Source organism: Sminthopsis crassicaudata, chromosome 1, assembly GCF_048593235.1.
Source record: "Sminthopsis crassicaudata isolate SCR6 chromosome 1, ASM4859323v1, whole genome shotgun sequence".
Classification (NCBI taxonomy): domain Eukaryota; kingdom Metazoa; phylum Chordata; class Mammalia; order Dasyuromorphia; family Dasyuridae; genus Sminthopsis; species Sminthopsis crassicaudata.
The window spans coordinates 646380967-646398244 of NC_133617.1; the positions used below are offsets into that span (position 1 = coordinate 646380967).

General features: G+C 32.8%; 1 protein-coding gene across 1 annotated transcript in view; it reads right to left on the reverse strand.

Annotated features, from left to right (window-relative positions):
* Nucleotides 1–11193: 11193 nt before the first annotated feature.
* Nucleotides 11194–17278, reverse strand: part of FREM1 (FRAS1 related extracellular matrix 1) — a 146001-nt gene continuing 139916 nt past the window's right edge. Inside the window, exons 36-37 of the mRNA XM_074282924.1 lie at nucleotides 15773–15858; nucleotides 11194–14644 (exon numbers count right to left, since the gene is read on the reverse strand). Coding sequence (XP_074139025.1) covers nucleotides 14445–14644; nucleotides 15773–15858 — 286 coding nt within the window. The 3' untranslated portion in view covers nucleotides 11194–14444. The remainder of the gene's footprint in view (nucleotides 14645–15772; nucleotides 15859–17278) is intronic.

The window sequence follows — 17278 nt, forward strand, 5'->3', positions numbered from 1 at the left end:
TCATTGCCTATTCTGATTCCTTCAATTTCTTTTTCTTCTCTTATTGCTATTGTCAGCATTTCTAGTAAATACTGAATAACACTGGTGTGATGATGGACACTTTTATTTTCTCTTTTGATTTAATTGAGATTTCTAGTTCTTATCATTTGAAGGGGAAAATCCATACATAACAATTCTTTTTAGTATGTGTGTGTGTGTGTGTGTGTGTGTGTGTGTGTGTGTGTGTGTGTGTGACTTGCCCAGGGTCACACAGCTAGGAAGTGTTAAATGTCTGAGATCAGATTTGAACTTGGGTCCTCCTGAATTCAGGGCTGGTGCTCTATCCACTGTCCCTTTAGTATTTTTTAAAGGGATGAGTGTTGTATTGTATCAAAAGTCTTTTCTACATCTATTGATATGATCATATGATTTTATTACTTTTGATATTGATAATCAATTGTAGTAATAATTTTCATTATGTTAAACCTTCCCTGCATTCCTGGTATAAATCTCACTTCATCACCATGTCATCTTTATGACACATTGTTATAGTCTCAGAGCATATTAATTAGAACTTTTGCAATCATTATTCATTAATAGTCTATACTTTTCTTTCTCTGTTTTTGCTCTTCTTGGTTAAGGTATCAACACTATATTATTTTCATAAAAGGAATTTGGTAAGAATATTTTGCCTATTATTCCAACTAATTTATTAAACTTAGTTGATTTTTAAATTGTGGTAGGATTCATCTGTAAGTCTGCTATTGATTCTTTTTTCTTAGGAAACTCATTTATGGCTTGTTCAATTTTTTTTTCTAAAATAGGTTAGATATTCTATTTCTTCTTTTGATAATCTGGATAGTTTATATTTTTATAAATATTCTTCCATTTCACTTAAACTGTTAAATGTATTGGCATATAATTATGCAAAACAACTCCTAATAATTGCTTTGATTTCTTCTTCATAAGGGCTATATTCATCCTTTTCATTTTGGGTGATAGTAATTTGATTTTCCTCTCACTTTTTTGATCATATTAATCAATATTTTTCTATTTTATTAGGTTTTTCCCCATAAATCCAACTTCTAGTTTTATTTATTAATTCAATGGTTTTCTTACATTCAATTTTATTAATCTTACATTTAATTTTTAGGATTTTCAATTTGGTGAGCAATAAAATCTTTGGTAGGCAACTTTTTTAATGAGAAATTCTAGATAGGAAAAATGTAAAGTGACTATTCACAAAGTTAATAGCACCAACCATCTACTAGAAACTAAAGTCCAAATTTTTAACACCAATATTTTAATAGTCTATTATACACTCATCTCTAAAGAAATGAAAATTAATGTCATATGAAAAGCAATGAAAAGAAGCATGATGAGTATGCACAGGCTCCAACATATTACATCTTTTTAAATTAAATTTTATTTTTTATTATAGTATTTATTATATGCATGGGTAAGTTTTCAACATTGACCCTTGCAAAACCTTCTGTTCCAACTTTTTCCCTCCTTCCCCCTACCTCCTCCCCTAGATGGAAGGTAGTCCCATATATGTTAAATATATTAAACTATACAACATATTACATCTAAAGAACTGAGAAGCAGAATATATTATGGGTAATTAGATGGGCAGGGAGAATGACATCTCCTGAGCTCCACTGGAATTTTATTTTTATTATTTTTTCAATTTCTTTTTTTATTATAGCTTTTTATTTACAAAATATATGCATGGGTAATTTTTCAGCATTGACCCTTGCAAAACCTTCTGTTCTAACTTTTCCCTTTCTTCCCCCCACTCCCTCCCCCAGATGACAGGTAGACCAAAACATGTTAAATGTGGTAAAGTATATATTAAATACAATATATGTATACATATCCATACAGTTATTTTGCTGCACAAGAAGAATTGGACTTTGAAATAATGTACAATTAACTTGTGAAGGAAATAAAAAATGCAGTGGACAAAAACAGAGGGATTGGAAATGCTATGTAGTGGTTCATACTCATTGGAATTTTATTTTTGATGGCAGGAAAAGGTAAAGAAAGAATTTAGCACTTTTGGTAGACTCCCTGTGTGAACTTAGGGGACAACATAGATGAGAATGGCATGTGATGAGTAGGTATTGTGGATTACAATCTGCATCAGAAACTATGTGCTAGGTGTTACAGATAAAAAGATAAAAGCAAATCAGTCTCTGCCCTCAAAAAGCTTAGATTCTATGGAGTAGGTATGAAATATACAGAAAATAAATACTGTCATTTGTTGCCTCTCCCCCACCCGCAACTCAGTTTTGAAGAGATTAGGAAAGATTTCATGGAGGAAATGGCATTTGAGCTAAGTTTTGAAGGAAGCTAAAGACCCTAAGAGACAGAAATAAGAAAGAAGCGCATTACATTTCTGTGGGGAAGCTTGCACAGCATTGAGACTAGAAATCTGAAGATGAAACATGATTTGTGAAGTTAGCAAGTATACAATTCTGGAAAGTAAAGTGTGTGTTTGCACATAGATAGATAGATAGATATAGATAGAAACATATACTTATACATACATATATATGTATATATATATCTGTATATACATATATATGTATAAATATGAGCATGTAATAAGTCACATATCTGCACATATTTAATATATTAATATAAATAAAATTTAATCATAGCAATAGTGTTTTCTTTACAGCTTGTTAGAAATCAAATATATGCAAATTATGTGATATGAAATTACAAATGATTGTCAAATGAGATAATCTATGTAAAGTATTTTGTCATTCATAGTTATAATTTAGCTCTACATATGTGTATATTATACTATGTGTATCTTTTATATGTATATATATATACATATATATATATTATATATACATTCTCTCACACACATATATATCCTAAGAAATAGTTCTATAATGTGTTTTAACAACTACTCAAAGAAAACAAGGCACATAATAAGTCAACAAGAAGTAAAGATTAAAAACTATACCACAATAGTTTGATTGACCTCAAACACTTCCCACTTAATTTAATTCTTTGTAGTTTAGGTACCCTAAATTAGTTTGAAATTCTTGAGATTTTAAATGGAGCAGTGAGATGATCTCCCATTGTTCTATAAGAATGTCTTCTCAAATATCAAATATTCCTTGAGTGTCACTTCATTTAGGGGTGTGCCTAAGTTATGTACATCTATTATTACACTTCAGGAACAAATGACTGATGCTTGAATAGCTTAGTTACTGTAAACTCAAATAACTTATGCAAAATTGTGAAGTCATTGACATTCACTTTGGCACCCTCTCACTTTATTTTCATGACTAAATACTGACTCAGGCTTCTAGTGTTTTCATGTTAACTCCTCCTGTCCCACCTTCCCCTTTGTTGCCCCTCCTCCCCAATTCAAATTTTATTCTAAGTCTGCCTTGATTCTAACTTCTGGAACGCACTGCACTCCCCTCCCCTACATGTCCAAGCAATTCCAAATCATTTAATTCAACAAACACATTAAATTTTTTATCTATGATGCATGTCATTATCTAGTGAGTTTCATTCAATATATTATCTTCTGACAAAAAATGTATGACTGAGTTCAAATTGAGGTTTAATGATTACTATCTAATTAAGTTTGATTAAGTTCCATTCACCTAGCTGTCTCTTTGATTTTTTTAACTGTCAAATGGTGATAAGGATTCTTGTGTTTATTTCATAAGCTGGTAAGGAAAGCATTTTGCAAACCTTCAAGCACTATAGTAACGTCTTACATCATTTTGATACTATGATGATCCTATGATCTAATTGAGGTAAAAAGTCCTTCTCATGATGCATGTAGTGAGCCATCCACATCTACCTATATTCTTTGACTCATATTCTTGTTCTTTCATAATTCCATTCAACATGCCAAAAACCATTTGAAATTATCAATGACCAATCAAATACCAATATTTCAGTGACTTTGGACATTGATGTTGTAATTTTAAGATTACCATGGAGATCTTGAAAGATTTTTCTGAAGAAGAGAGAATCCATGGTTTTACTTTGTTAACAAACATCCTAAAGAAAACTTGGATAATTCTGGAGAGTTCAGTTTGTTTTAAGGTTCCATTATTTTTTCCCAAGTATGGAGGTGTTGTGATATGGGAGCCACCTGCCAGTGGTTGCTGGAGGTCTGACTCAGACCTGTAGAATGGATCTCTTCATGTGAGAGGATGATGATAACACAAGGAGAATGAGAAGCAATTGCGCTTTCTGACCTCCCTCCTCTTCCCTCTGCCTCCAACTTATTTCATTCCCCATCCACAAGGAACATCTTCGAAGGCTTCTTTGCAACCCCTTCCGATTTTATGATTCACAGCTGTGGAGGCTCTCAGAGAATCCACCTGCCCCTTCACTTAGGCATGGTCCTTAACATGGAGGTTCCATTTTAGAAGACTAAGAGGCTAGAGTAAAATGCAAGCTTTTGAGTATGTGAACCATAGAGAAATAACAGAGAATATGAACATGTAGCAGAGCAGTGGATTAGAGTTATGATCAGGCTAAACCAGCAATTGTGACTATTTACAGTGGAGGTTAAGGAAGTACTGTTAGCAGCCCTGCTTTCTCAAAAATAAAGGTTATCATGAACCCACTGCAACTTCTATGCTTTGTCTTAAGTGTTTACATTTCTTTATTTTATTTATATATTTGATTCTCCTAAGAAATTATATGGCATTAAAAATGATGAGTTTATAGTTGAAAATTGAGAGCAGGGAATTAGCTCATGGGAAAACTTTACTTAGGGGAAGATATTGAATGGATTAGTGATACTGTAATTTGGCAATTTCTGAGATTATCCAAGAATATATCCACTATATTGCTTATGAACCCAAGGACTGCCTAATAGAGAAAGCGTGTTGATCTGATCTATCTTAATTCCTTTGTTCAGGATCTGGTAGTCTATAGACAGTCATATCTACCCATTTTTCTTTCCTACCACCTCCATGGTTGGTGCTTGTGGGCTGCTGAATTCTGTGATGATGCTACTGAAGAGCAGTTCTTCCAGATGAGTTCTGAGGTTTTTCATTACAGATAGAGAAATCTTCCTAGTGTGTTACCTTTGAGGTGGGAGTCAGTAAGTAGGATTCTATATATCCTACTTATTCATTAAAAATGACTGCCCTATTTCTGAACTTCTGCCTCAAATGATCCTTCCATTCTTCTATCTCAAATCAAATTTCTTACACTTCACTTGAGTCTCAAGGATCAATGAGATAATTATTCAGCAAAGTCATGAAAAAATGAACATTTGGCAAAACAAAACATTTTCAGTATCTGTAACATAAAGACCAGGACTCACTAGAAAATTGAATATAAAAGATCAAGGATAAATATGAGGAAAACATTAAAGTCTACTATACATACAAAAATATATATACACATACATATAGATAGATAGATAGATAGATAGATAGATAGATAGATAGATAGATAGATATTATATCTTCATCATCACTTCTATGTAGTGTCCTGTTAATTCAATAGGTATGGACCCATCAGGAACTGATGACTCCTCTGAAATTGTGGGTGGTCATTGTGTTGAATAGAGTTCCTAATATTTCAAAGGTTTTTGTCTTTACAATATTATTATGGTATACATTGTTCTCTTGGTTCTGATTATTTTGATCTATATCAGTTTATATAATTCTTCCCAGGTTTTTCTGAAACTATCTTTTTATCATTTCTCATAAAACAATAATATTCAGTTACATTCACATATTATAATTTATTCTGCTATTCTATAATTGATGGGTACCCTCTCACTATCCAATCCTAGCACCACAAAAAGAGCTGGTTTAAATATGTAGGGTTTTTTCTTTTTTTCTTAGACCTCTCTGGGATGCAGGCTTAATTGTTATATCATTAGTAGTGTCAGTTAGCAATAGTTCATCAAAGGATATGCATTCAATTTTAAAATTATTATTGAGCTAAGGTCTCAGAACAATTTTCCATTAGGTTATAAGTTCCCCTTAAGCTAGGGACTATGCCGTATTTGCCTTAGTTTCCAATTCAATTCAACTAACATTTATTAAATAATCACTGGACAAAATATTGTTCTGGGTCATGGAAATAAATACAAAATTTAGGTAAGATATATATTATTCTCTCATGGAGAGGTTGGTGGGAATATTACAAATACACAGTAGGATTAAAAGTAATATAAAAGTTCATGAGACAAATAATGAGGTTCAAGGGGTAAATAGCTATTGACTATGAGATCAGAAAAAATTGCTGGGAAAAGTAGCACCTGTTTTGGATTTTAAAGGATAAATAGGTAGATAGATAGATGATAGATAAATATAAAGACATATAGACAGATATAGAAAATTATTATTATATAAATAATATAAAATTTTTATTAAATATTTAATTTAATTAAAATACAAATATTAATAAAATAATAAAAATATAATTATTGAAATTGATAGATATAAAATCTCTTTCATTATCTAGCATAGTACCTTGCCCATAATAGGTACTTAATAAATATCCATTTAATTGAATTATTTAAATATTAAGAGGCTCCATTTCTGAAACTGGTAACATTGTCCCACTTAAGTCAATGAACTGATACCATCCTGGTAGCATCCTGCCAAATATTACTGTCCTTTGAAATGTAAGGTAATGATACCATAGCTTTTTGTAGCTGAAAAACTTCTGTCACTTCTTTGATGGAAGTGCAGTGTTCTCAGTTGTCATGAGTTCAGGGGCACCTGTCTCTACATGGCTTTCCCACTGGACCCCCAAAGACCTCCACTACTTCATCAGGCCCATGCATGTACAAGGAAGCCTGTTCAGGCAAAATACATTGTCCCTTTAATCTTGTAACACATGGACAAATGATTAAGAGCACATGGAAAACAGTTCCACAGCTAAACTAAAATTCAGATGGGAATGAGAGAACAACTTGCACAGCTTTCAACTGATTCAGGGCCAAATGCAGGACAGAATGTTAGGAAAATATGCCAAAATAGAGGGCAGATGGGGGAGGGCAAGGAAGTAATGGGGAACAGCTAGAAATAATCATTCTTTGTATTTACCTTGATAAGCCTTTCTCCAAAGCACTCAAAAGATGCTAGAAAAACCATATTGTGAACTCTTATAATAATTCAATGAGCTAAGTAAAAAAATATTAATATGTCATTTTATGAAGCATTTTCATTCAGATTTATATCTTCAAGTCTTTATAAATAAAAAGTTGGCTTGACTATCCTGGCAATGCTCATGCAGAAATGAATATTATTAAAGTTTCTATAATGTAAATATTAACATATTATATATTTCCTTCACTTAAGGTGTAGAATTTTTAAAAATAATGTGGTAGGAGACAAGCTATGAAAAACATTGAAGGAAATTTGAAAGCAAAGCAAAACTTTCCAGTTAACTTTGGCTTCTTCTGTAAACCTGAAATTTAGCTCAGAGTTAGTGAACCTGCAGCCATATTTGAGGAAGTTTGGATCAGTTTGGTACAAATGTGAGATTCTAAGAAAGCTTCCATTTGCTGAGAATTACCACAAACAGATCCCAGTGGATCGTATGAACCATAAAATCTCCAGGTAAGGAAGACATTTTCCTCAATACTAATCACAGTTCCTTGTTAGTATATCTATCTTGAAAATCCTCAGTCATTCAAAGTCATTCATTCATTCATTTGCTCAATCATACAGTCAGCACACTTATTAAATGCTTATTCTGTACAGAACACTTTTAAGCACTAGGGAAAAACAAAGTTGAGCCCTCATAGAAAGTATAGGCAAGTCAGGGAATATAATATCAAAAGATAAATGCATTGTAGTGAAGTAAAAGAATTTATAAGGAAATTTACAAATCTTTTTTTTTTCAGCCTCATAACAGCCTTGGGAGGCAGATACTATCTTTGTCTATTGTAGAGATGAGAAACTGGGGCAGAATTGCCCATGATCACACAGCTGGTAAAGTATCCAAGGCTGAATTTGAACTCAGCTCTTCCTGAGTCCATATCTAGCCTGCTACCCATTGTATTATCTAGTTGCTAGGTATCCTTCCAACTTTGAGCTTCTTTGATTCTAAGGAAAGGTTTTATTGTAATGTCAACTAAGGGCCATCTGGGCTCTAAGAGAGAAAAACCTGAGGATGATCAGGAAAAACATCCTGGATGAAGTAATATTTTATTTGGGTTTATAGATTATAGTAACATAGTTATACGACCAAAAATCTTAAAATGTTTTTAGTCCAATCCCTTTATTTTACAGGTGAGTAAACTAAAGTTCAAAGAATTTAAATTACTTGTCCAATATTAACTAGCTAGAAAAATGTCAGATCTGGAATTGGAACCTATGGCCTCTAGTTCTAATCTTTCTAATCTAGTGGTCTTTCAGAATTCTGTGAGTAGAAAACAGAGAGTTAGGACATTCTAGATATAGGAAAGAGGTGAGTGAAACCATAGAATCATACACATTTGAGACTATTAAAAGGAGACAAAACAAATATGCAGAGTGTTCAGAAAGCAATAAAATGGGATAAAATATGTCTGAACTCCTCTATGTGTTCCATTGGCCTGATCTTTGCCCTGTACATACAGGAAACATCTCCTATTTGGATGATTTTGTAGTGAACACTATGTTTGGAATGTTCTTCCTCATATTCACTTTTTAGTTTTTCTAGCTTTCTTTAAATCTTAACTCAGATTTCATCTTCCTTAACTTTTTAATCTGCTAATACCTATGAGATCACCTTCTATCTACTCTGCATATATGTTGTATGCATCTATTTATTTGCATGTTTTTTCCCTTGTTCTCTCAGGAAAAGCAGGACTATATTTTTGTCTTTATTTTTATGATGATACTTAGCACAGTGCCTGAAAAAATAATAAGTGCTTAATAAATGCTTAGAGACTATTTAGAATTTATTCCCTCTCAAGGGGCACTTTTCCCTTTTATTCAATTATCTTGTATTTCTTTGATTTTTTTGTATACATTTATCATACATACACTTATATATGTATACGTTGTCTCTTCTTGACAGAAAGTGAAGTTCTATCAGTAGAGATTGTTCTTTTCCTTTTTCCTTTTGTATCCCCACCATCTTGCCCTGTTTCTGGCATATAGTAGGTGCTGTCTATGCATTGGTTAATTGATTCTGAAACAAAAGAGACAATAAAAGCTTATTACATGGTTTGGGAAAATGTCACTATCACAAGCCCTGTACAAAAAGTGTTGGTTGAATTTTATTCCTTTCTGTCTTATTAAAATAGACTAAGTTTTATTGCTAAGCTGAATATAAGATCCATAAAACACATACTTAGAGAATAAAAAGTAAGGTCTGTGGAAGTTATGAAGCTACCATATTCATTTCCTGTTCTAAAGTCATGGAATCATACATTTGGAAAAGACTTAAGATATAACCTACTTCATATTTTACAGATGAGAAAACTCAGTCTAGAGAAATTGTGACTTACCCAAATTATTAAATAAGATAATTTGTAGAAAACGCTGTGCAAATGGTATAGCCTTATGTGTGATATCATTTATTATTATCATTATTACTTAGGACGCATAAGCTAATTTGTGGTCAGACTTGGATTAAAATTCAGCTGACTTTCTGACCAGATACAGGAATTACAACATATACTACCTTCCAGCTCCATGCTGTGTCTGTAATATATCTCATCCTCATCTTTGCCTCTTAGAATCCCTAGTGCTTTTGAATAGCCTGGTTACCATTTCACGTGAGAAGCCTTTTTAGATGGTTCCAGTTGATGCTAGAGCTTCTTGAGATTGTTGTATATGTATACTTATGGTGTATTTTCTCAGTAGAAAATAAGTTGCATGAAGGGAGAGTCTCTTATTTTTGTCTCTGCCTTCCTTAGTTCCTTACACATAGTAGGCACTTACCAAACGTTTGTTGAATGGAATGGTTCATCTTTGTAATCCAGAAGTATTCTAATACTTAGCAAAGGAGTAAAGATGATCAATAGATACTTATTGAATGAATTGAATTGAATGAATGATAAATTACAATCATAGAATCATGAAATTTCAGTGCTAGCAGGAATCTCTGATATCTAGACAAACTCAAATCAAAGCAGTAATTCTTTCTGAAATTAGGATAACAGCTGCTTTTTCAGCCTCCAGTAATAGGACCTCATTTCTTTCTAATGCATTCTGTACCACATTACCTTAATTACCTTATTGCATTACCTTAACTATTAGCAGCTAGGTGGTCCAGTGGATAAAGTACCAGTCCTGGAATCAGTAAAACTCATCTTAATGAGTTAAAATTTTATCTCAGACACTTACTAGCTGTTTGATGTCGAGCAAGTCACTTCACTTTGTTTGCCTCAGTTTTCTCATTTGTAAAATGAGCTGGAAAAGGAAATCATAAATTACTCCAGTATCTTTGCTAAGAAAATCTCAAATAGAGTCATGAGGAAAACAACCGAAAAACAACAATATTAGGAATATTTTCCTCTTATCCTTTTGAAACTTATATCTCTGCAACTTCTATTATCCTTTGAAGTTGAAAAGAACAAGATTTATCTCTCTTAGACATGATAGCCCTCCAAGTACTTAAAATAATAATTAGCTTCACTTAAGTTTTTTCTTCTTCAGGCTAAACTCTTCTAATTCCTTGAATCAGATCTTATAGGGAGTGGACATCAATTTCTTTACCACCTTCTCAAGTCAATCCAGACTTGTTTGAAAACATTTCAGCTAGTGGACTGCAGAGAATCTACAGTTTAAAATACCTAGTTGCTCCCAAGCCTCATGAGGCAAAAAACATTTGGTATCTGTTGCTGCTGTCATTGTTATTTAATTCTTTGAGAAACTGAGACCAATTTCTCAATTCCTTAAGGAAGGAGGTAAATGGTGGGAAATGAAAGTGGCAATGGCAATAAGTCTGGTGGAAGAACGAGGTGCAATACTTTTTTCTCAGTTTAGACAAATAATAATGGGAAACTGAGGTCTGAGAAACCAGTTCACCTTCCCATAAGTATTCAGCACTTGGTATTATGGTACTATGTCATATTTGCATCAAATACAATTCAAATTTGTTCTAAATAGAAAAAAAAATGACCAAAGGATATGCTGTGTTCCTTATACACTGAGTCCTAAATGCGGTCATTAGGGATAGAAGCTCTTCTGTCTTAACATATGGGATTGCAGAAAAAAATTTATTAATATGAAAAGTCAAAGGAAGTATCAGCCATAACCATTAATTACATAGATTTTATTAGCTTTGGAATAACAGTAAATATAGTACACACAGCATGCTACTTTATTACAGAAATAGAATTAGCACCAATCTGTGACTTCAGTTATCTAGAATCAGTATCCATGAAAGTAAACCCATTGCCTTATTTGTTGTATTAAAAAAGTGTAAACATGAAGATAAATGTAAATAAATTCATTCCTTTCCAGCACCCTTGTGAAAGCAGTGATTAAATATTTCTAAGTCTATTTTTAACCAAAATGTGCTGTTGTTGTTGTTTTTCCCCCAAATTAGTAAAGAACTCTAAAAATTATCTCTCTCTCTCTGTAGAAACAAGATAGTGAAAGAGCCTGGATCTATGATTTCTTGGTATTGGGAATTCTTGCACAAGGAAACTCTCTTTACAATCTACATCAGAATCATTGCAAATTAGAGCTTGAGACACTTGATTAGAGTATTGTAGAGTTAAGTAACTTGTGTGACACACAACCAGTGACTATGTCAGAGGCCAGATTAGAAGTCAGGTCTCCCAGGTTCCAAGGCCAGTTCTCTTAACACTCTGTCACATCTCTTTTCTGGTTGACACAGAATGACAAAGTCCATTTTTATTTTTCCTGAGGCAGTGTTTGGGTTTGGAAAGAGTTCTTTCATAGGGGGCTTTAATTCAAATTAAAGTCTGAATTATCTGTTAAATTTTCCTGAAACTCCCCCTGGATACTCTAGTAATTGCTACATTTCTCTTTTCCTTCTTAATACTTTACTCTGTTTTTTCTACTACTCTCTCTCCTTTCCCTCAAGATCTCCCCAAGCCAAGAGTGGCTACTATGGTAGTTAAGAGAACATATTTCATAAAGAATGGGGTAGAGGGTCAAATATTCCTACCTTCTCCCTATCTCAAGCCCATTCTGAGGAATAAATGAATGATGATCTACACTTAGTTTTCCCTTTTCTTCCAAATCTTATTACCCCATGTTAGCTCTTCTACTCTTTGGGAGCTTTTGGAATATCACTTAAATTCTCTTTCCGTATCTCAAAATGAGCAGCATAGACTAGATGGCTCCTGAAGTCCTTTCCAGGTCTAAATTTATGACCTTATAGTGAGATTTCTTTTTATTCACTGGGTTTGAATTAATTGCATTTAAATAATTTAAACAAGAAATGAAAATCTTTTTATGATCACTAAATTAAATGTCTGGTAACCAAAAAGTTTAACAGGCACAAGAAAGAATTTAGATTTTTCAAAATCATTCTACTTTTTATGGATATTATTAAAAACCAGCACATTGTATCACTTTGAAAACATTCACATTTTCATTAAATATCTTTTAAAATAATTATTTGATATATGTGCAATAGAAATTTAACAAAGAAACTTTGTTGACCATACAGTTTGTACCTTGTTTTCTAAATTCTTTCCCAGCAATAATTCTTTAATTCCAAGTAAACAGCTCATGAATTCTGGGATAGATATGCGGAGATGTTCACACTGAACATTCACTTCTCTTCATGTGTATATAGTCCTTCCAACTATTTGACCCTTTACATAAAAAAATCCTTATATTCTTTGTTTCACAGTCATTATTTCTCATGTATTAGAAGATCATGGACCAGGGAATGGTACTTGTCAGATCCAAGTTTGACCAGATTCTTTTTCTTATAACAACTCAAATTAATACCATTGTTTCAGATGAAAATTAGTCGAGAGAGTTGAGCCATAGCATTGTCTAGGAGTTAAAATAGAGGATCTGGTATCTTTTTTGGCAAATTATGAAAATAGTGCAAAATTTCTAGTTGTTAAAATGATATTTCTATGGGCACAAATAGGGCTTGGGCCTGATCTAAGAATTATCAGTTTAATTGATTCATTGCTCTTATAAAATTTATGTTATAGTATGATTTAAATTTAAATTTAAAAAATGTTGATATCAAAATTATACTACTTTGGCAAATCACATATTTTGTAGTAATTATGAAAAGATAAAAAGGAAAAAAAACATTTAGAGGCAAAATTTTCATGATTTGAAACTTCTTTTAGAATCTTGGGAATAAAAGAATGTGGTTTGTTAAGAATTCTACTTAGTCTATCATCATTGACATGTTTCACTTTGAGGCTATAGTACTTACATGTAGGTAAATCCTATCCAATAGCATATCTAGAACCAGGTCAGAACGTTTTGGATTCATCATTGCATCAAGATTCCTTCAGAGATCATGGGTAATTGGCAATGTGATTTATAAGAGAATTGTGTTCAAGTAGGATCTTTGACCAATCATATGGTCATCTATTATTTTTGAAGAAACAGCTTTTTTGTCTATTCAAAGACCATGTATATTTTTGAGACAAGCCAATCATTGGCACAACTATCAAAAAAGAGAAGTCTATGTGGGTTCAATTTCATTATAGCTCTGCATAGGGAAACCAAACTATTACCTTGGAATGAACCAAAACTAACACTTCTTTCAGAAAACTGATCTGTTTGCTTGATACATGATGCACAGTCCTCCCAAGAATTGGCAGACTAGTCCATTGACACCTATATTCTTATATGAGCTCATAGCCAGGATCAAAATAACTCTGATTTTTCAGAGAAGCACATACACCATGACTCAAACATTTACAATCTTTCTTTTCAACTATTACTCATTACTCTGAGAACTACCATTTTTTAACCTATTGTTCCCCTACTCTCAACCTCACCCTTTAAGGTGATAAAAGTATCCAATTCTCTCCTTGTTATTCAATTTTTGTCTATGTGGTGTAATTGGTTTTTACTGGAGCTGAATTGGTAGAGAGACAGATCTATTTGAAGAAACTTGCAATACAGGTTTCATAGTAGTCTTTCCCAAGTTGGGCAATGAAACCATAAGCCAGACAGCAGAAGGGTAAGGAGCCAGAAATGACTGAAGGCTGGGGTAGTTTCTACTTAAATTAACAAAATTCTATATCTTATAAGATTTTGATCTTTTGTTTGAGTGGGATGGGAAGGATATGAGTACAAGATAAGGTTCAAAGTTGTTGGGATTTTTCTTGTGGAAGATGGGGGTAGGTAAGAAGGAAACTTATTGACCAAACTTTGCAGTCACAATTCATTTTTACAGAAATCTTTCAAAGTCCGCAGGAAATAAATTTACCTAAATCTTGGCCATTGATTTTTTAAACATATAAATTCAAAAACACTACAAATTATACATGAAAAAAAATCAGTTTGTGAGGGAGCTCCGGTGGATGTCTCCAATGTCACTTATGTTTATAGTTTCTTGGCACATACATAGTTGTGAGCTTTACCCTTCCTGCAGTCTTTAGCTTGCCACTTTCCCCTTTTTTTCACCAAAACACAGTTCTTTCTCTTCCTTAAATGTGGGGGAGGTCCTCTCCTCCAGTTTGTGAAGGTTACAGGTTCACCTCCATCCCATTCCCAACGACCAGCATTCTCTTGGTCATTCAAGCCTAACACAAAACAAAGAAATATGTCAAATTTGTTTATTCTTTTTGGAACAGATGCTTTTCAAGACCATTGTTTATTGTATAGATTATGTATTAAAAAATTATGTTGAGCCCTGAACCACAGACAAAAGGTACTTCTTATACTCTATTGGAAACATTTTCTTCATTGCATATAGCACATAGAATTTATGTTTGGTTTTCTTCCATTTTACTTATGAATGGTAGTCTTGGTTTTATATCTCAAATGAAAAGTGATATGTAATATCTTTTTTGTTTACACTTTGAATTCTTTTCTCATACTGATGTCCCCCCAATTTTGGATTCAAGCCCCAGGTCTCCCATTTATTAGTTCTGTAACCATGAATAATTCCTTTACCTTTGGGAGTCTAAGTTTCCACCTCAGCAAAATAGAGGTAATAGTATTTGCATTAAATATCCAATTGGGTTGTAAAGGAAGTATTTTATAAACCTATATCACTTGACACATGTTGATTATAGTTAGTAGAATTCAGAGATGGGAGACCATTTTGATTTACTAAATTTTCACTTTAATAGATGTGAGAATTTCTCAGTTTTTGACTGTCTGTCCTTATACAAGGAGAATTGTATAAGTTCATGAAGAATTTTAGCATTAAAAGAATCTTTTGAAGTTCCTTAGAACCAGAAGAAGAAGAACCTTGGCCCTTAGAGATAATTTTACAGGAGAGGAAACCAAGGCCCAGAAAATCAAAATTCCTTATCCTAGATTACATGATGAGTTAATGGCAGAACTGGCAGAAACCCAGGGTCATCACACTTCCTTCTTGGTCATTCCTCTCAGCTTTCTCACCTTGAATGATGCCTTTGCCAGTAAGTTCCAATACCCTTTCCACTTCCCCAACTGGTAAATCTCTGGAGGGAAATGTTACATCTTTTGTTCTGTGGAAATCATACTTTCCCCAAAGAATTTAATAAAGACAATTATTCTACTTTTCTGATCAGGAGAAAGAAATGAGCTAGTTATAAGCCACAAATTACATAAGTTTGTCCACCAATGGTGTTTTTTTCCTTCTCTACATATTAAGATGTAATATTATATTACAGCACTTAATACAGTTTCAATCCATTTTAAAAGAACCCATGGATACTTGCCTATCCAAAATGACTTTCTTCCACTGAAGTCCCATAACCACTGCATATGCTGTTTTGTAAACACACTTGCTAGGTTGCCTTGATGTCTAGATTCAAACAAAAGGAAATAAAAGAATCAGAATCAAAGAAAAAACATTTCTTAGGGAAAAGACATATTTCTGTTAACATGGAATATGTGAGTGAAAGTGATAGAAAAAAAATCAACTCAAAGCTCTTTCCAGGTGTTTTAATATTAAATAGTCTTTCCAGCTGTGGTGGTGACAGGGATGAGGTCCTCACATTTAATATATTTTATTATTGAATCTGTGCCTTTACAATAAAATGACTGTTCAACAGATTCTTTTAAAATCTCTGGAAAATCAGAAACCAGAAACTTCATGGTTACATTAATTATTTAAAGGTAAGACAATACTACTTATCTTAGAAATTCATCAGCAAATCGAAATGGTGAATTGGCCATTGTTCAGTTAGTCTGACCAATTTCAAAACCAGACCGAACTATTAAGATTCCTCTCCCATTATCCTTACCAAAAAGAAAATCTCTTTGGGCTCTAAATGTGCAATTTTATTATTTATATCTATCACATTAATTGAATAACTGTCAAATTTCCAGTGCCATTGATCCCATATAAACAAAGCCCCAAACAAACCTTTATTTTCTGTTTGAGATTACAAGCCCTCATTTCCACATAAAACCTCAACTATCTGGATCTCTAGGGTAAGGAACAATTTTGAAGAACTGAGGATATACCTATTTAAGTGCCAAAATATTTTTTAATTTAACCATTTTGGATGGGAGCCTTTTGAAAATATATTAGACATGTCTGTTTCTTAAATAGAATATATTAATGCATGTTAACTTTCTCTCAATGAATCAAGCTCATTTTTATAAACATTAATTATTTAACTATTATGTAATACAGAAATGACATCAGACTAGCAAAGTGTTTAGGTCTCTTAACACTACTCTAAATGGCTCTAGATTAGGAGTTCCTAGTCTTTTTTATGTTGTGGACCCCTTTGGCAATCTAGTGTAGTCTATAGACCTTTTCTTGGAATGTTTTTAAACATATAAAATAAAATTCATATAATTAAAAGGAAGCCAATTATATTAAATAAAGATGAAATTTCCCCCCATCACTTGACTCTTTTCAACAATGAGGTGATTAAAAGCATCTCCAATACTCTGTGTGATGGAAAGAGCCATCCACATCCAGAGAAAAAACTATGGAAACTGAATGTGGATCAAAGTGCTTTTTTTTTCCTTGTGTTTTTTCCTCCTTTTGATCTGATTTTTCTTGCACAGCATGAAAAATATGGAAATATGTTTAGAAAAATTGCACAATTAACCTATATTGAATTGCTTGCTGTCTATGGAAGGGGGGAAAGGGAGAAGAAAAATGGGGATCACAAGGTTTTACAAAGGTGTATATTGAAAACTATCTTTGCATGTAGTTGGAAAAATAAAGAGCTATTAAAAAATTTCCCCCATCTAATTTCTGAAAA